General features: G+C 32.1%; 1 protein-coding gene across 1 annotated transcript in view; it reads left to right on the top strand.

The window, feature by feature from the left end:
* Nucleotides 1–19,942, top strand: part of LOC127550725 (liver carboxylesterase 1-like) — a 45,307-nt gene extending 25,365 nt beyond the window's left edge. The window contains exons 8-14 of the mRNA XM_051979869.1: nucleotides 624–662; nucleotides 4,773–4,913; nucleotides 10,585–10,665; nucleotides 11,443–11,590; nucleotides 12,212–12,343; nucleotides 15,788–15,860; nucleotides 19,371–19,942. Of these exons, the coding sequence (XP_051835829.1) occupies nucleotides 624–662; nucleotides 4,773–4,913; nucleotides 10,585–10,665; nucleotides 11,443–11,590; nucleotides 12,212–12,343; nucleotides 15,788–15,860; nucleotides 19,371–19,548 (792 nt within the window). The 3' untranslated portion in view covers nucleotides 19,549–19,942. The remainder of the gene's footprint in view (nucleotides 1–623; nucleotides 663–4,772; nucleotides 4,914–10,584; nucleotides 10,666–11,442; nucleotides 11,591–12,211; nucleotides 12,344–15,787; nucleotides 15,861–19,370) is intronic.
* Nucleotides 19,943–21,830: the final 1,888 nt, after the last annotated feature.

Here is a 21,830-nt window from a genome sequence, read left to right as displayed (position 1 = left end):
GCTTTGGGATAATTATTTAGATCTTCTCTGATCCTAAACAAATTGACAGTGATACATGCCTAGATAAGTGAAGTCCAAGTAGTTTGTTGAACCAAGAATGATTTGTATAATTAATATAATTTATTGCTTTGTGCACATGAATTCAGTTTGTTAGAGACTAGTAGATAGTTTTTTAGAGAATCCAGTCATTCAGTGGATTCAGACCAAGGACTTCATCTTTCAAAAGTGTTCAAAATGCTACATAGCAATTATGGGATAGTTTCTGCATGAATTTCAAGATTAGATTAGATTTATTGAAAAATCTGGGCCGAGTTCAAGCATATATACTTCTGGTTTTTCTTCCCGAGGTCTTAGTTGGAGGAAGGATAGGTAAAAGAGAAAAGAGCTGTAGATCCTCAGGGGATTGTTCCAAGTTGGAATTCTAATAGACTTTGTGACTCTCTTCCAGTATCCTATAGCCTGACATTACTTCTGCTGTGAAGGGCAGGGACGAGAAGTCACATGCATTTCATTCCTGAATCTAATCTTGACAAAGAATGAGAAAAAAATTTAATTGGTGAAGTCCCCATAAGCACTTTTTGGGAAATTTTACTCACTTAACTTTCTTTTGTCTGTTTTCACAGGGACTATTCACCTTGGATTTCCAGGGAGATCCTACACAGGTTGCATATCTTTTTTTTTTTTTTTTTTAATTATTTGCGTCTTGATTTTTTTAAGCTCCAGTTAAACAAAAGGAAGACAACCCAGTTTGGATAATCATTTCAGTCCCATTCCTGTTAGGAGCAGTCTGTCCCATTCTCAGGTTATTGTCAGGTAGTAATCTGAAAAATTACATATTAGCCACTACTGAAAATGCCCTCTTCAAGAGGTCAAGTTTATTTTTGCCCTTTTTAGAGCAGCCCCTAGGGAAACCCTGATGTGGGCTTAATAATTATTTCAGAAGTTATGAAAAAACTTGGCAAGGCTCCAGGCAAGGAGGACTACGATCTTAATGCCAACCACCTCATATATCCTATAGGGATAATGCCTATAATTGCTAGTAGAAGTATTTACTTTAGGCTAATTGTTAAATTAAATGTTGGGGGAGCAGAATAATTGGTCCCCATCAATTCCAACATTTTCCCACTCCATTTGGTAATAATTAATTTTTCCCCTAAGCCTACAATTTCCACCACCATCACTATAATATCTGTCCTTGTTACAATATTTGTAGAAGACTCTAGGGTCATTTTTAGTTAGTTTGTTTTTTCAGAGGCAATTAGGATTGTGACTTGCCCAGGATCACACAGCCAAGAAGTGTAAAGTGTCTGAGATCAAATTTGAACTCAGGTCCTCCTGACTTCAAAGACTTGTGTTCTATCCATTATGCCACCTAGCTACCCCTTTAGCGTCATTTTAAAATTAAAATTATCACTTAAATCCCATTTATTCTTGGGATTAATCAAAAGAGAATAATTCCCCTCCAATCCCTGTCTCTACTTTTAGACTTTTGATTTTTTTAAATTCTAAATTGATTTATTCAATATTTCCTCTAGTTACATTGAAAACAATTTTTATACTTTAAAAAAATTTTTGAATTCCAGATTCTTTTCCTTATCCCCATTTGCAGCCCCCTTTAAGGAACCATATGTGAAGTTTTGCAAAGCATTTCCATAAAAGTCATGTTGTGAAAAACAAACACATAGATCTACCCTAATTTTAAAAAATCCTCAAGTTGAGAGAGAGAGAGAGAGAGAGAGAGAGAGAGAGAGAGAGAGAGAGAGAATGCTTCAATCAGTATTCACACACAATCAGTTTTTTCTCTGGTTATGGATAGCATTTTTCATCATACATCCTTCAGAGTAGTTATGGATCATTGTAGTGCTGACAATAACAAAGTCATTTACAGTTAGTAATCCCACAATGTTTCTATTATTTTGTATACAGTACATTCCACTTTGCTTGAATTCATAAAGGATTTTCCAGGGTTTATTGTTTTTTCTGAGAACCCCCTACCCATCATTTCCCACAGAACAATAATATTCCATGAGAATCACATACAACAATTTATTGAACATTTCCCAATTGAATTTCCTTTTTTTTTTTATTTTTTGCCCTGAGAACTGTTATACAAATATTTTTATACATAGAGATCTGTTTCCTTTTTTAAAAATCTCTTTTGGTATTTGTGCCTAGTGGCATTGCTAGGTCTAAGAATATGAATGCATTTATAGCCCTTTGACATAAATAATATCTTTTGATCATTTATTAATTTTGGTAAGGTTCCTTTATATATATACACATTTGACTCAGTACTCTCTATGTTTTAGAAATAAGGCCTTTTCACTTATTTCAAAATTCTTTTTTATAACTATTGCTAACTGTACTCTGGACTTTTGAATTTCCAGATTCTTACCCCATCCAAACTATCCTCATGTAAATGTTCTTTCCTCTTAGCCTAGTTGCCACAATGAATTCATGTTCCACAATCTGTCTTGCATTAGTGGCATTATGATAAAATACAAAGGACCCCAGATTAAAAGTCAGGTATTAGGAAAGTATATAAAAATCCTGATTGTCACTTAATAATCACTATACTATGAGATCTTACTTCCTCCCTGACTCTCAGTTTCTTTCTATTCAAGAGAAGGAAACATAGAAATGTTCAGTTATAGATGACAATGAAAGTTTTGAGAAGAAGGACTGCTTAGATTTTATCTTTGTGTTTCCCATGACTAAATCTCAATAAGTACTTGATCAATATTTGTTGAATAAGAGTTAGTCTAAACTATCTCTAAGTCTCTTTTATCTCCAGGAATAAAAGAGTTTATAATGTTTTTCAGCCAAAGTAATCTCATTTATAATTATTCCTAAATGGTTATGATTATGACTAAATAAAAAAATGGGCTTCAGCATGATTTGTAGGTCAGGAAATTATATATATAGTTTTATTCCTATAATCACAGAATTTAAGAATTAGAAAGACTAAAAGTAGAATGAGAGATAATGGGTTCCTCTTTTTTCGAGGGGAAATACTGATATGATGACTTTCAGGCAAATGCTAGTGGAAATTTCTTTCACTTATGGGTTGTACTATATAACTTCTCAAAAGCAATTTCCAGTTCCTAAAGTCTCTATTTTATTTTTTGTAATTTCTACATATTGCTCCTAGTTCTACCAATCATAGCCAAAGAAAACAAATCCAATCTCTACTTGCCATGAGAGCATTTTCATACATGAAAAAAACTGTCAATAATTTCCCTTAGTCTTTAGTTTTTAAGCTAAAACTTCCAAGTTTATTCAGTAAATTTTCTTTGATATGAAATTGTGGACCTTTACCAACTAGATTTCTTTCTGTGGAAGCTTTGTTTACATTTCCTGTATATACTTTTGAAAATATTGCAGTTGGTTGGAGAGTATGCTATGTCACTTCAGACAACTATTTTTCTTACTCATTGGCATTGCTTCTCTTTCTATCTTCAGAATTTTATTCTTAAGAGGTTCTCATCCTTCTTGGATTGACTTTCCCTGTAGAATTTATGTCCATCCCAGAAGCAATTAGGTGGCACAGGGGGTAAGTTGGCTAAAAAGGGGAGTGATAAAAACAGATCAAATATGGCCTTAGATACTGTGTGATCCTTGCCAAGTTATTTAAACCTGTTTGCCTCTGTTTCCTCATATATCAAATGAGTTCTAGAAGAAAATGGCAAATGCCTAAAGAGTCACAAAGAGTTGAACATGATAGAAAAAATGACTGACAAAATATTTTAATTGATTTAATCTAACTTGACATGCAACTACAACCAACTTGTTTTGCTTTCTTCATAATCTTATAGAGTACAGGAATCATTATCCTCATTTTACATTTAAGTTAACGGAGGTATAAAGAGTGTCTTGTACATAGTCTGATAACTATATAAACATATATATTTGTGAATATATGGGCATATACACTCATATATGTATATTTGTGTATATTTTTGCATCTGTGTATATACATGTGTGTGTGTATGTTCACAGAAGGGAAATGTCCACATGGCTAGTGAAAGAGACTAACCTTGCATCTGTGAACCTGATTTGTGTTTTTGTAATTGAAATATTTCATTATCATTGCTTTTTTTGCAAACATTTATGTTTTATTTTATGCATTTAAAAACATTCTGAGAAGTCCATGTCACAAAAAAAAAAAAAAGGTAAGAATTCCTGGGTTAGAATACTCAGGAAAGATTCCTTACTAAATGTAGCACTTAAAACATGGTGTGAAGAAAACTACTGGGAAAATTGGAAACTAGTATGGAAGAAAATAGGCACAGACCCACACCTAACATTGTATACCACAATAAGGTTGAAATGGATTCATGATCTAGACATACTATACTAGATACTATAAAAAATGGTGTGAAAAAGATGGGAAACCATTCAATACTTTTCATTTTGCAGTCAGGACAATATTTATTATGGATTAGTTTTTGTAACCTGATGTTTAGTTCACATTTTCCCATGTAAACTGAATGAAGTTTGCTTGCTTGGTTTTCTAATACATTTTGTTCACATCAGTTATAAGACAGCAAAAGTAATTGATTCACAAATAATCTATAGTTGAGATAAAGATAGTACCTGTAAAAGTCCTTGTGGTTTAGAATAAAGTTTCAGGTTCTTGTTGATCTCATCAATGGACTGGGAGGATGTGTCACTCCATAATTCACAAAAGAATTTCATTCAAAAGTCACATAATTTAATTCTTTTAAGATTAACATGAGAAAAAAGTTTGTATTATTATTTTTTTCTTTCAGAAAATCATATTGCTACCTACAGTTGTGGATGGAATATTTTTCCCCAAAAGTCCCAAAGAGCTCCTTGCTGAAAAACAGTTCAATCATGTTCCCTATATTGTGGGAGTCAACAGTGATGAATTTGGCTGGATACTTCCAACTGTGAGAAAATTGTGTTTCTTCTTTATTCTCATGTTTTTTTCTGTCTCCAAGACCAGGAATTCTCTACTAGTTGACTAAAGAAAAAATTTTCTTCAATGTGAGGGGACCATTCTGTGCTTTTCTTCTTCAGCATAGCAACTCAAAAGATCAGTGACTTTAGAGACCATTTAGTCTAAATACTTCTTTTTGCAAACAAGAATACTAAGACCCCAAAAAGGAAAGAAATATCAAGGGGTTACATATAAGTTATTGGCAGACATAGGATAAAAATTTAGGCCTTCTTCCTTTTGGGGTTTTTGTTTGCCAACCAAGTATATAGGACTTTTATGATCTCTTCAACTCCATAGTTGATCCTAGTTGATAATGAGTCATTAAAGTTTATTGAAATAGATCACTGTTTTAGTAAAAAAAAAAATAAATAAATCACTTTAGCAGAATAAAATTATCCAAGTTGGGTTAGATCAATTCATTCAGTTAATAAAATATTCCAGGAAACCACAAAAATAGGAATATATGTTTTTAATTATAAAAATCATAATTGCCTCACTTTTATCCAAATGATAATATCCTAGGGTTTTTATTGTGTCTAGAAGGCTGGCCAAAGAACAGATTCCTGATCATTAAGGCTTACATATTTTTGATTACACATTATCTCATATCCCCTATATCCAAGCTTATCTTTGTAATATTTTTCAAACATTCCACTTTCTCTCCCATCAGCACTTTGGTGCATGCCCTCATCAACTCATATCTGGACTATTCTAAGAGCTTGTTAATGAGTCTGCCTGCATCAAATGTCTCTCTATATAAGTATACTAGTTAGGCATCTCAACTTTCCTCTTTTAAAACTTAATAAATCCATCCAAAAAATTAAAAAAGTATGGGGAGAGGATTCTGAGAAGATAGTAGAGGAGGTTAGAAATTTACAAGCTTTCTAGATTTCCCTACAACAAGAAAAAATTGCCACTATTTCTTATCTTTATCACTGGAATAAGATAATAAGCAAAATTTTCCTCAAGGAAAATGTAAACTGGTTCAAAACAAATAAAAGTTGGGCCCCAGAAGAACAATAATAGACCAAAGTCTTGAAATGCTATATATCAAAGAGATATGACCAAAGAATTAGAGTTATGGCCAAAAATATCATACCCAACAACATTAGATATAGTCCTGAATGAAAACAAAACAAAACAAAACAAAAAACATTCAATGAATTGTAGACTTTCAGAATTTTGTTACAAAAACATGAACTTAATAAAAAAATTTATATATATAAGATCCAAGAGAAATAACATCAAAAATTAACCTCAAGGCAGTCAGTAGAAGCAACTATTTATGTTTTATATGTGAAAATGTAAAACATATGTATAAATTGTCATTAGTAAGTGAGTAGTTTGAAAGAAGATTGGAGTAGAGTTGAGTATGATGTCATTCTAAAACCAAAACTGCATAGAAAAACATCAAAAATTGATTAGATTATATGAATGATGTGCAATAGCAAGAATTATCACAGAAGAATCAGAGGAGAGAGCGCTGGCAGAATCCTATTCATACTGAGAATGGGTTAGAGGAATATATATATATGAATCTAGAAGCGTATAGAAGTCTTATAAATGGAAATAATGGGAAGAAGAAATAGGATAAAGGGTATCTATAAGGGAGCATATATTAATGGGAATGGGATAAAGAAGGAGGAAAAATGAGGAGAGAGGCTGAAAAGGATCCTTTGAGTGGGGATAGCTTAAGCAGAGCAAGGCAAGGTAGTGTATAGAAATAAAGTAGAAGAGCCAGAAGGGATAGAAAACATGAAATATACACCAACATAATAATAATCAGGAACAGAATTTATTAGAAAAAAGTTGGAGTTGTAATCATTGATTTCACACAAAGTTAAAGTTAAAATAGATTCAATCAAAAGTGAAAAACAGGGAAACTATACTAGATATATGTCAGCCATATTAATTAATATCTTTAGACTATTTAAAACAACTAGATGGTTGAAGATTGGAATATTGCTATGGTGTAGGAAATGATGAGTTGATGCATTTAGAAAAATCTGGAAAGATTTGGACCTAAGAAAAATGTTATCCACCTTCAGAGAAATAGGGAATAAATAAGTATAGTACAACTTTATATAAATGTATATGAATGAGTATATATGTGTGTGCTTATCAATATCTATGTGTGTGTGTGTATGTGTGTGTATGTATGTATGCATTTGTATATGTATGTATATATATATAAATATACCCACACTTAACTGTAGTTTGCTTGGGAGAGATAGAGGGGGAAGGAAAAAAGAATAAAGTAAAAAGTACACAGGAGAAGAAAAAAATAAAACAATGAAGCAAAAAAAAAAAGATGGACAGTTATGAATACAATATGTAGTATTTATTATATGTCTTTTCTTGAAATGGAAATTTGTTATTTATATTTTGAATCCTCTCATATTTTTCTATGCATATAAAATGTTTCCTTTTTCTGTTTTTTTTTTTTTTTGTTGTTGTTCTTTAGTATTTAGGTTTTAAGTAAATACATTTTTTAAAAAAGAAAATTAAACAGGGAGGAAACAAATGAAAGAAATAGAATATTAAAACTGAATGGAAATAGAAATAAATATGTTTTTTTTCTCAGAAGCATATGGCACCTATTCAAAAACTGACTGGGTTTTAAGGCATAAACCCTCAAAATCAAATATAGAAAGGCAGAAATATTAAATGTATTATTTTTGGATCATAATGCAATAAAAATTACATTCAATAAAGGTCAGTGGAAGGATAGATTCAAATTTGATTGTAAACCAAGTATTTTAATCCTAAAAAAATAAATGGAATGAGTCAAAGAGCAATTATAGAAGCAATCAATAATCACATTAAAGAGAATGACAAAATGAGAAAACATTCTAAAATTTATGGCATATGGTCAAAGCAGTACTTAGGGGAAAATTTACTTCTACAAATTCTGTAAACTGGGCATGAAATTGAACTTAAAAAAACCTCTAGAAAAAGAACAAATTAAAAATCTCAAATTGATCACCAAATAGAAATCCTGAAAATCAAATGTGAGATTAATAAAATTGAAAATTCAAAAGAAATATTGATCTAAGAAGTAAAACTAGGAGTTGCCTTTTTAAAAAACCAATAAGAAAGATAATCCATTGGTTAATTTGATTACACATCTAGTATCAAAAGTAAAATGGGTGAAATCACTACCAATGAATAAAAAATTAAAGTAATCATTAGGCCAGGAATGCAGGATTGTTTCAATATTAGGAAAATTAACATAATTGACCCTATCAATAATTAAAGCAACAGAAATTGTATGATTATCTCAATGGAGGCTGAAAACATTTTGGACAAAATACAGCAGCTATTGCTATTAAAAACAATAAGGAACATAGGAATAAAGGAAGATTTCCTTAAAATGATAAGCAACATCTATCTATGTCTATCAACAAGAATTATCTGTAATGGAGATAAGTGAGCAGCTTTCCCAATAAGATCAGGTATGAAACAAGGATGTTCATTATCACCTCAATTATTCAATATAATTTTAGAATTGTTTGCTACAGCAATTAGAAATAAAAAAAGATATCAAAGAAATTAGGGTAGGCAATGAGATAAAAATGTCATTCTTTACAGATATGATGATATGTTTAAAGAGCCATAGAGAACCAAATTAAAAAAAAAAAAACTACTTGAAATAACTAACAGTTTTGCTAAAGTTGTAGGATATAGGATAAGCTCATATAAATCATCAGCATTTCTTTATATAGCCAATAAAGTTCAGCAGCAAAAGATAGAAAAAGAAATTCCAATCAAATAGCTGTATAGTTAGGAGTCTATCTGCCAAGACAAATCCAGGAACTATGTGAACAAAAATATAAACTAATTTTCATAGAAATAAAGTAAAATCTAAACAACTGAGAAAATATCACTTGGGTAGATTGAGCCAATGTAATAAAAATGACAATTCTACTGAAGTTAATTTGTTTATTTAATGCCATACTAATCTAATTACCAAAAATTATTTTATAGAGCTAGAAAAATAACAAAATTCATATGGAAGAACAAAAGATCAATATCAAAGGAATTGATAGAAAAAATTATAAAGGAAGGTGGAATATCAACGTAAGAGCTCAAGTAATATTACAAAGTAATAATCACCAAAACTATCTGGCACTTGTTAAGAAGTAGATTGATAGATCAGTGGAATAGATTAAATAGGTATCCAAGACATAGTAGTCAATGATGACAGTTACCTAGTGTTTGATAAATCCCCAAACCTTAGCTTTTTGCATAAGTACTCATTATCTGATAAAAAAAATCCAGGGAAAACCAGAAAATAATAGGCTACAAATTAGGGATGGTCCAACATCTCATATCATATGCCAAGATAAGGTGAAAATTGGTAGACATAAAAGTTGACACCATAAGCAAATTAGAAGGGCAAGTCATAGTCTATGAAGAAAGGAAGAATCCATGACAAATTCATGAAAAAAAAGAGCATTATAAAATGAAACACAGATAATTTTGAATATATTAAATGAGAAAACTTTTGTAGAAACAAAAGCAATACTACCAAGTTTAGAAGAAAAGCAGAAAACTGGGAAATGATCTTTATAGCAAGTGTCATTTATAAGTTCTCACATATATAAAAGATTAAGTCAAATTTATAAGAATCCAAACAATTCCATATGAACAGACAGTTTTCAAATGAAGAAATCAAAACTATCTCTAGACATATGAAGAAGTACTCTAAATTGTTTTTGATTAGAGAAGTGTAAATTAAAACAACTTTGAAGTACCACTTCACATCTCTCAGATTAGCTAAAAAGAAAAATAATAATTAGGAAGAATGTGAAAAAATTTGGACACTAATGCACTTTTGGTGGAGATATGAATAAATCCATTCATTCTGGAGAGCAATTTGGAACTATGCCCAAAAAGCAACCAAACGTTGTCTATCCTTTGATTCAGCAATAGCACTACAAATCTGTATCCTAGATAGATCATAAAAAAGGAAAAGGACCTACATTTGCAAAAATATTTACAGAAACCCTTTTTGTGGTGGAAAAATATTGGAAGTTGAAGGGATGCCCATCAGTTGGGGAATGGCTAAACAGGCTATGTTATATGGCTTAATGATATTTTATTATGCAACACAAAATGATGTACAGCATATTTCAGGAAAAAAAATAACCTGATGTGAAATGCGGTAAAGTGAAATGAGAAGAATCAGAAAAAGATTGCATATTTAATCAACAACACTGTTTGAACATCAAAACAAGTAGAAAGGACTCATGAAAGAAATTGTTAACCATATACAAATAAAGAACTTGTGGATTCCGAATGCAGATAGACGTATACTTTTTTCATTAAATTCTTTTTCATGTTTTCCTCCTTTCAGTCTATTTCTTCTTTCACATTAGCAAACAATATGAAAATAAGTTTTACTTTATAGCACATGTATAATATATCAAATTACCTACAATTTTAGAAAAAAAGGAGAGGAAGAAAAAGGGAGAAAAAAGGGACAAAAAAATGGAACTCAAAATCTTGTAAAAATGAACGCTAAAAATTGTCTAAACATGTACTTGGAAAAAATAAATATTATTTTTATTTTTATTGAATTCTCTAAATAATTGATTTTTTGTTTATTCATTTTGCAGATCCTGGAATATCCTCTATCAGGAGATACATTGGACCAAGAGACAGCAACAACTCTATTATGGAATTCTTACCCATTTGTTGTAAGAGATCAAAAATTGTAGAATGTCAGAGCTGAGAGGAAACTTAAATATAAATTGGCAGATAGGTTGGTGAGGAAGAAGTTTAGAGTAAAGAATGTTTGAACTCAAGGGCCTAGAACTAAAGTGGTTTAATATTTTCATTGTAAATATTGGGAAACTGTGCCCTAGTAGGGGAAAATAATTTTTCTCTGGACAGTCATTCTTTGACAAAATCAGGACAAGAGTGCAAGTTTTCTATTGAGTACTAATGGTTCCAAGATCAGCTCAGCAGTATAGTGGATAGAATATGAGGCTTGGAGTTTGTAAGATGTGAGTTAAAATCTTACCTCAGACACTTATTAGCTATGTGATTCTGGGAAAAAATCACTTATATTTGCCTCAGTTTTCTCATCTGTACAATGAGCTGAGGGTGACAATGCCAAATCATTTCAGTGTCTTTGCTAAGGAAACTCCAAATTGGTTCACAAAGAAGTAGACATGAAAAAAACATAATGGTTTCATAAGTACTATATTTTAAATTAAATAATATTTTAGCGGCAATTAGCTTTAACAAGTAATATTTAAATGAGTAATTGGCTGAACATTTTATAACAAGGCTTCATAATAGTATAATGAGGCTTAGTTACAATGGATTGACAATGTCATTGAGAAAAAGTTTCTTGGGCCAATTTTTTGTGGGCATAATGTCAACCAACAGATAAATGATATATGGATGTATGGCAAAATGGAAGGTATTAATGATTAATCAATTTTTTCCTTGCCTCATGATCCATTCAGAAAATCCCCAGAGATCTTACTCCTGTGATAACTGAGAAATACCTTGGAGAAACAGAAGATCCTGTTAAAAAGAAAGGCCGATTTCTGGATATGATAGGAGACTTGATGTTTGGGATTCCATCTATATTAGTGGCTCAGCTTCACAGAGGTAGGACACAATGGAAGATGGCAGCATGAAACTTAGTCCTTCCACTTTTTAGCTAAGGATGCTAACTCATTCTACCCAGAGACAGAGTAAATAATTGTATATACAAATAAAACAGTAGTGCACTTGAAGATAGAAGACTTGAGATCAAATCCTAGCTTGAATATTTTTTATATCCAAATAATAGGGATATAAAGATTTTGATAGAGAAGAAAGCAACAGGTTGTGAACAGGTGACATTGCTCAGCTGGGGATAACAATATGATGATATTTGCTACTTGGTAATTTAGAAAGATTTGCCTTTATCAAGCAGAGATTTGATTAGTCTATATTAAAGATTCCATAAGAGATCATGAAAGGTGATGTCAAATATTCTAGCCATCACTAAGATTCTGTAATCAAGGAAGAAGGGCCGTAGTTTCTTAATAAACAACTTTAGAGAAATTAAATAATGTGCAATATCATTCTGGATGCCTCTTCTGTTAAGTCTAAATATTATGTTCAAGACCATAGTTGAATGTTCAAAAGCAGATTTTTATTACTTTTTAAATGATCTCCAAGAAGATCTATCATTAGCAAGAGATTCAAAGTTTTTAATTTTCTGTCATTTTCTTTTACTTTCAGCTTCAGGTGCACCTACCTACGTGTATCAATTTCAACATCGACCAAGTGTTTGGGGAAATCTGAAACCAGCAACAATAAAGGCAGATCATGGGGATGAGTTTTTCTTTGTCTTTGGAATTCCACTTGGAAAAGGTAATGTATCTTTGCTTACTAGAACAGCCCCATAAACAATATCATCTGCCATGCATTTCTGGAAGTTAATTATTAACTTTTTCATAACCCGTTTAATTTACTAAATGAAGTTCCTCTGCATTATTTTTTGGATAATCACCACAGTTCTGTGGTTTAGAAAGCATGTTATTTTAGTATATATACTTTTCAGATGAAGTATATATACTTTTCAGTAGATATATACTTAACTTAGTAGTTAAGTTTGGATAGAATTATATATAACTACAACAATCATTAATTGACTTCTAGTCCCATACACGTACTAATAAGTGTCAAAACTGTGTAAAAGCCCTTTATTTTCCATAATAAGATATACAAGGCTGAATTTCCCATACTAAGTGTGGTTAGGCTGCCTTACCAGCAGTCTAGTATTTAGAACAAGGAAGATCATAGTTCTCCTATGTTCTAGTCAGTACTGGTCAGACCACATCAGGAGTATTCTGTGGAAGTGATTGAAGGAAGATTAGGGAGGAACGTGGAGGGCATGTTGAAAGAGAATAGTCAAAGTAGTTGGGATATTTAGCATGAATAGAAATCTGCAGGATCATGATCACTAGCTATCTTCAAGTATATTAAAGATTACCATTTGGGATTAGATTCAGTCTTGGCTCAAACTAAGAGTGATGGATAAAAGTTACATAAAGGTGGATTTTGAAATGATATAAGGAAATATTTTAGGTTTTCAAAATCATCCTTGCTCTTTCTATTAAGGTAAAGATGCCCCTACTTGATTATTCCAGTGAAAGCTATATGACTACTTGTTAGGGGAATTGTAAAGGTTTAATGTCAAATGCTTTAGACTAGATGCTATTTGAGGCCTCTTTTAGTTCAGAAAGAATTAGATTCTAAGTATATTTCTTAAAAATAAATTTTCTTTCATTTCTTTTTAAAAAACATCATAATAGTTCTCCATATCATTCCTGCCCCTTCTCCTCCCAGAGAGTCATCCTATATCACAAATTATATTTTTAAAAGAAAAAAGACAGACAGCAAGATGGTGCAGTAGATAGAGCATGGGTCCTGGAATCAGGAGAATCTGAATTCAAATCGAGGCTCAGACACTTAACACTTCCTAGCTATGTGAACTTGGGTAAATCATTTAATCCCAATTGCCTCAGGAGGAAAAAAAAAAAAAAAGATGGGGAGTGGGAAATATTCAGTATAACACACTGAAACACTTGCTACAAGGGGTAGAACCTGTGTTCCTCCATTCTCCCCAAAGGACCAGATTCAGAATTTCTCCCAGTTCTTTTGAATTTTGCCATATTCACTTTTGATTTTGGGGTGTGGTTGTTCTTTTTGTTTACATTGTTGTAGCCACTGTGCATATTGGTTTTTTTGAGCACTGTTAACTTTATGTAAATCTTAACTCGTGATTTTTTTCATGTTTCTATTTATTTGTTACATTTATCAATTCTTATAGCACTGTAGTATTCAATTACATTAATTTTGCACATTTTTGAGCCATTTCCTAATCAATGGCAATTTATTTTATTTCCAATTCTTTGGTATCACTCAAAGCTAGTGATATAAATATTTTGGTATATATGGGGACTTTGGTCTTGTTGATTACTTCCTTGGATATATGCCCAGTAATGGAGTCTGAGTCAAAGGATATGAATAGTTTAGTAATTTTATTTGCATAATTCTAAATTTTTTAAACCAATTCACAGCTCCAACAACAATATCATACTCCAACATTAAATATTGCCATTCTTTGTTATCTTTGCCAATTAACAGGATATAAGGTAAAACATCAGGCTTGTATTCCTCTTAATATTATTTCTATTCTTCCTCATATTAGTTATTTGGAATATTCTTTCATGTAGATATAAAAATTCATTTGATAAATATATCTTTATATCCTTTGACCTCTTATCCATTGGATAATAGCACATACACACACAAACACAATTTGGTAATCATTTATATATCTTTAAAACCAAGCACTTGGCAAAGAAATTGGATAAAAATATTTTTCCATTCAACCATTTCCATTCTTATTCTAATTGCATTAATTCTATTTGTACAGAAGCTTTTTAGTTTTATATAATCAAAAATATAAATTGTATCTATTGTCATTGCTTTAATCCACTGTTTGGTTAAGGATACATCTCGTATCCAAAGCTGCCAAAGATTTAGGATTTGCTTCAATTTTTATTATATGATCTTTTAATATTAAAACTGTATATCCATTTATAATTCACTGTGGAATATAGTATAATATGAGTGCATTTCTATAAGGGGAATAGCATCAATATTCTAGACAACTCTACTCAAGGAACACAATTCCCTTTGATTATTGTCTGGATTAAAATAAAGTATGCTGGTAATGAGGTTCAGTTCAGTTGTTTTTGTCATGTCATGACATTTTCCAAAGGGGGAAAGCCATTTGAAATTTTCTAGGCAAAAATTCTAGCATGGTTTGCCATTACCTTCTCCAGATCAATTTTACAAAAGAGGAACTGAGGCAAACAGGATTAGATGACTTTTCCAGGTCACATGGAAAGTAAATATCTGAGGCCAGATGGGAATTCAGAAAGATGTCTTCCTAATCAGAGGCCCAGTAGTTAGAGTGCTGCCCTTGACAGTGATATTAGGAGAGAACATCATGCCATCCTTTGTCAGAGTCAGAGAATCCATCAGTGTTCAGATGGTTCAGGTTACAGCCCCATGATTTCACCTCTTTCCATCATAGAATTCAGGCCTCTCCATTTTCCCCCCCCCCCATTAAAAAAAAATCAAGTGTTGTGAGTTCTAGCTGATTTCATGGAGCTTCCTGAAGATTTAGAAAGAAAACCTGCATCCACTTTCCCCTTTGCTTTTCCATTGCTAGGAGCCACAATGACTTTTAGGGAGAATCTTAATAGTAAGGGTACTCAGGTTTTAGATGTAGAGCTGGATACTGGCAAAGTGAGAACAATGAGTTTGGGTTTTGAGAATCTGCAATCAAATCTTAGCTCTGCTACTTATACTTGTGCAGATCACTTGACTCAGTCCTCAGATTCCCAATCTGTAAAATAAAAGGGTTCAACTAGATGGGTCCTATCACAAGCTATAAAGTCTTATGACACTAAATAATATCTATCTGCTATGATCAGTCATCATATTTCCCAAAAACTTGTTAGAATTTGAAATTCTATAATATAGAACTTTAATTCCCTTATGATTTTCTTTTGATAACAGGTAAATTTTCCTGGGAAGTAGGATACGTGAAAAGCAAAACTTTTTTTTTTTTAAAGTTTCATGGCTAAAATGAGGACATTGCTTAGGGAGAGTAAAATAGAAAATTGGAAGTTTATGAAGAGGAGAACTCCCTAAAGGAAAGAAGGTGTGAAGACAAAAGTGATATGGAAACTTGAAGAGTAATTGGTTTTGATCCTTAACATCTGCTATTATTTTCAGAGGGTTTTCCAGAAGAGGAGAAGCAACTTAGCAGGCAAATGATGAAATATTGGTCCAACTTTGCTCGGAATGGGTAAGACCAGTAACCAAGAAGAGGGAAGCATTTTTCTCAAAATGTTACTAATATCTTTTTACTCCTGTCATCTTTATTTCCTATTAAGTATCTGTACTTTCATTCTGTCCTAGAGATGCTCTCATTTTTTTCAGTATGGATATGTTTTATTTTTAAAATAACATTTTATTTCCCCAATTACATGTAGAAACAATTTTTAACACCTTTTTACTTCTTTTTAAAAATTTATGTATTTAAACAAATACAAAATAGAAAAAAAAAGAAAAAGAAAAAAAATATCAGGTATAGCAGAACACGAGAGGATTCAAAATATTAACCAATAAATTTCCATTTTAAGAAAGCATATATAAAAATACTACATTGTATTCAGAACTGTCTATCTTGGCTTCCTTCCGATTTTCATTGTTATTGTTGTTGTTTTCTACTGTGCACTTTTAATTTAATTTTTTTCCTTTCCCCACCTCACTTCCCCAAGCAGTAGCACACACACATGCGTACATATGCATATATACATATATGTATCCATCATCATACAGATATATATACATGTATATTTTCATATACTTCTACGTAAAATTGTACTATGCTTTTTTTATCTTCTGATTATGCAAAAGTGGATAAAGTCATCCTTGTTAGATCCAAGTTTTTCCATATTTTTCTCAATCTGTCAACTCATCATTTCCCACACTGCAGCAATATTCCAACCTTATACTATCCAGTTGTTTTAAATAGTCTAACAATAAATAATTAATATGGCTGACCATGCTGTAGTTTCCCTAATTTTTTTTCTCTTTTGATTGAATTTATTTTAACTTTAACTTTGTGTGAGATCAATGATTACAGCCCCTACGTCTTTTTCTATTAAATTCTGCTCCTGAACATTATTATTGTATTTGTGTGTATTTCTTGATTTCTATTCCTAGTGATGACTGCTTTACTTCTTTATCCTATCTTGTCTTGCTATTACTTAACCTACCCTCCTCCAAGGATCCCCTTAGCCTCTACCCAAATCTTTATCCCATTCCCGTTAATCTACAATGCCCTCTATATCTCCCTTTATCCAGTTCTTTTCCCCTTTTATTTCTTAATAAATTTAGAAGATTTTATGTAACATTAATTCTGACATATAAACATAATTCAGAAGTTGGTAAATATGCACATTTCTTCTTTGGAGTCAATCATGTTCAGTAAAATTGTGAGATCTACTTGTTACATTGTATATATGTTTTTTCTTGGTTCTGTTAATTTTCTATCAATTCATGGAAGTCTTTCCATACTTCTATGTATCCATATTTCTGGTATTCAAATGCAGTGATATTCATTACAGCACATGTGGCCAGTTCCCAATTTATGGGCATCTACTTTGTTTCTATTTCTTTACTACTACAAAAAGTTCACTATAAGCATTTTGATGGATAAGTGCCCTTTCATAATTTATTATTGACTTAATTGGAATATAAGCATAGCAATTAGCTATCTGGGTTAGGGGTATGGAAATATTTCTTTGCTCTCCTAACTAAAAATTATTTTTCATAATGGTTAGAGCAATTCATAGTTCTATAAATGGTGCATTATTACTTTGCTTGATTTTTCATACTCCCTTCAATATTTACTCTTGTATCCTTTGTCACCTTTAGGATATCTTAAGTATGAGGGGAAACATTAAATATTTTATTTTTGTAATATTTGTTTCTTTCTTAAGATTAATTTGGAGCATTTTTGGTTGGTGAAAAGTATCTTTTGAGAACTATTTGCTTATCTTACCTGATGAGTTCTCTAGTAAAGAATGGCAAAATTTTATATTTTTGTATTACTTCCCAATAAAACATGGTGATCAAACCCTCACCAAAGATAGTTTAAGCAAAGTTTCTCCTCCAATAGATCATTTCCCTTCTGATCTTACTTGAATTAATTTTTGTTTCCTGCAAAAACTTTTCAGTTGATATAACCTAATAACCTATTCTATCTTTTGGGATCATGTTTATCCTTTGGTTAAGGATTCATCCCCTAGTTATAATTATGAAAGATAAATTTTCTGGTTTACCAATTGTTAATAATATTTTAAATATTTGGTTTATATATCCATTTTGAGCTTGCTGAGACATGCATTGTTGAAGTTATTAATCTAGATATAATTTCTACCAAGTTACTTTTCAGTTTGACAATTTTTGCTGGAACAACACCTCTGGGCATCTTCACAGATTAGTTTTCAAGAGGGCACTTTATATTCCTAAATTCTAGGACTACTCCTAAAATTTGGAAATCCTAAAACTATGTAGTTCCGCAGACTCTTGCTTACCCCATTGTACTTCTGAATAGTAATCAATCAATAGGCAAAATTGGCTTTAAAAGAAATACATTTAAGAAGAGTACACAATAAGAGTAGCTACAAAATATTCGCTGTTTGAACTTGGGTCACAATTTCCCACAAATACTTATAGCCTATGTGGAAAGTGAATAAAAATTTAGAGTTCATTGATAGTGAGACACCCTTGTAGAGAACACATAAAGCTATTTGGCTACTCCAAGACACTGTCAAGTAGTCTCTATCAAATTCTTCCCAAGCTCTTATCTCTTGATTTATCCTATTTTACTCCACTCCATCCCACCCTACCTAAAATAGCATAATATATTGTCTTGACTGACAAAGTCTAAATTTCTCACTGAATAATGGCTCTAAATATTCAGAATTCTCTCTTGAATCTCTACCAAACTTTCTCCCCCCCCCATATTACCATAACTCCTATTTAATATTGCTCCTAGTCTTGAAAAAACATTTATTTTTCATTCCCTTTCAAATAGGTCTCAACTACTAGATAGAGTCTCTCTTTTTAAACAGTAGAACTCATAGTTAGAGATGGGGAAGGAGAGAGAAATTACTTCCTTTGCCTTCATTACATCTCAAGGTTTAGGTTCTTTGTGGGATTGCAGAACTAGCAACTCAGACTTAGGAGACCATGCCAATTTTTGCCCGGCCAATTGGTGCCACTTCCAATTCAATTTGAGACAGATACTCACCTTTTTGAAATGGATTACAATGTATTAGAATTTTGCTAAACCATTAACATTTTGTCAACTGTGCTTGTTTCTTTCACTTGCATTAACTGAGCTAGAAGTAGGGGAAGGAACCAATTTTCTTCCACATATACCTTTTCCACTGTCAAATATGTCCCCAAGTAATTTTTAAATTTATGTTCTTGGGTTTATAAAATACTCAGCTTTTGGATTCAGTTGTTCATGATTCTTCCTTATATAGATTTCTGCTGATTTCCTTTTTTGTTTGTTTTTTTTTTTTTAGCCAGTACAAATGGTTGATGATTACTTTTTATTGCATTATATGACAACTTGAAGTACAGTTGAGAAGGTAGAAATTTAATAACACCCCAAACCTAGGGAAATCAGATTTTGTGACTACTGAGTTCTTTATCTCCTACATATTTTTTTTAAACTATGACCATCATCAGTGTTTAAATTATTAATATATTTTAAACATTTTTGTTTCTTTTCCAGAAACCCCAATGGTGAAGGCCTGTTAAAGTGGCCTGTATATGATCAGAATGAAGAGTACCTTCAAATTGACATTACCATGAAGACAGACAAGAAGCTAAAGGAGAAGGAAGTGGCACTTTGGACTGAGTTCTTGTCAGAGAAGCCAGTTGGAGTCAAAAGAGATATTACAGAGCTATAATTTGAAAAGATGCACTATTTTGCTTTCACAGAAGGCATCCATGCAACTTGGTGAGGATACCTTTCAGACTTGAGATGGGCATCTGGTTATTTAGTGGTGTGAGAACTTTTCAGCATGAAAGTAAAAGGAATCATATGAGACCAGGGACGGTTGGGACCAGCCAAACATCAACATATTGGACAGTTATTGGCAGTTAAGAGTCCAGAGCTCTGGCACAAGGAGACATTATGAGATTGTTGTTGTTGCTGTTGTTTTTGATCAGAATGCTGGCGTTTACCTAATGTATTAAATGAAATCCACTCTGTTCATGATTCTTATTACCTTCCTTTCTTGCTACCTTGCTATAGAATTTTAATTTTCTAAATGGAAACAAATAAATTTACATTTGAAATAAGATTTAGTCCATATGTGAATTCTAATTAGGATGTCTCTATGCTACATTCTTTTCAAGAATAATATGAAGGCTGAGACTTTTAAAGATACAGCAAAGAATCTTTAGCATACTATGTAATTTAGTTTAGTCAAAAGATATCTGCTTGCAATCCCACTTAAGTGCCTTGAGGGCATATGGTAGTATGGTAATGAATCATAAGTTTAAGTACTTATTTATGATTCATTATCTTATTCTTTCTTTTCCTATGTTATCTATCCATTCTATTCCCTCAAATTCTCTATCCATAGAAATGTAGTTCTTATAACATATATACCTATTAAACCTTACAATCATTATAGCACATTGTTGCTCAGCTTTCTTCCTCTTTTTTCTTCTGCTTCTTATTACTCTTCTTCTTATTTCTCCTGTTCCTCTACTTAATGTCCCCCTTTCTATGACTTTTTTCTTTCTGTTTTCTATTTTTTCCATTTTCTTCAATAAACCAATAAACATTTATTAAATAAGGATGCATTTTGGAAAGTATGGCTAGCAATAAATGTCATTTACATCCTTGGGAATGTGTGACCAGAAATTCAGTGGAAAACTAAAAGGACCCCTAAAACAAAGTGACATTTCTTAGGTCTTTGGAGGTGATGCACTACTATCCAACATTTGTTGACCCCAAACTAAGAAAGTTTTTTGGTGTTTTCTTTGGTTTAAACTCCCTAGATATTATGTGATTTCATCAGCCCCTTACATAGTCAGGTAAACCACAACTGCATGTACCCTGAAAGATACTACTGCTTTTCCACTTATACTTGCAGACTTTCAAAGACATTTTTGTGTTCATAAGTTCAATGTTAAAGGAAGGGAATATGGGAGACACAGAGGACAGCTAGAGACCACAGGAGAAGCAGAGCTGTCTGAGTTGACTCTCTATATGGGGATAGCTACTACTAAAGAAGATTCTGAGGAACATCAGATAATTTAATTAAAGAGAAAGTTATGTATGTTTGGCAAGTTGACTAATGAGCCTTCCTCCGAACTCTCTTTTGGTGCATCCATCAATGAAAGAATGGGGTGTGTGAAGTTGAGCTGAGACAGGGATAGGGATAGCTCTAATTTCAACATGGTTAAACAGAACTTATTACTTCCCAGAGTTCCTACCATCTTTTAAGTTGTCTAAATTTGCAATCCCCAAATTATCTCCAGCACTTACTTCACCAACATTCTCAATCAATCAGTGACAAGTGATATATATTTGTTTCTATAAAACCTCTCTTAACATTGTTCCCCTTTTCTTCTCTCCATCTTTCTCCAGTATAATGACATTAAAAAACTGTGACTGTCTACTGTTGTAACATAAGAACACAAGGCTTTTTCATCTTACTTGAAACTGCAGCCTCCTATATTTATTTTGTAAACTCCTTAGACCAGGGACTATCTTGCTTATTTATATAAATCTGCAAGATTTTGCATAGGGCTTTGCATGGAGTAAGCTTTTGCTTTCCTTCTTTTATTCCCTTCTACTTGTAAAGCCAGAGAAACTGAGCAAGATAGAGATTAGAGAACAATTTAATAATTGATTAAATGGGAGAGATTTATTGGGACCAAATGGATCCATGGTTTGGTCCCAAAGCTGAATGAGACTATTGTCTCAAAGAATCCAGCAGTGGATATCAAATACAAGATTCTTTTATAGGATAACAAGAACAATGACATAATGGGGGAGGTACCTGGATGGGGATGACCTATTGGGGAGAGGCACCTAGGACGACATAATGGGAGGTACTGGAGAGACTGCTGATATTCAAATGACATCTAAAGTGGATAAAGACTTTTATCCCATTAAACATTAAGAGGGAATGAGTATAGCCTAAGGACTAAAATATAAGACCTTTATCCTATC

This window comes from Antechinus flavipes, chromosome 2, assembly GCF_016432865.1.
Source record: "Antechinus flavipes isolate AdamAnt ecotype Samford, QLD, Australia chromosome 2, AdamAnt_v2, whole genome shotgun sequence".
Lineage (NCBI taxonomy): Eukaryota > Metazoa > Chordata > Mammalia > Dasyuromorphia > Dasyuridae > Antechinus > Antechinus flavipes.
This window is presented reverse-complemented; position numbering and strand designations above follow the sequence as displayed.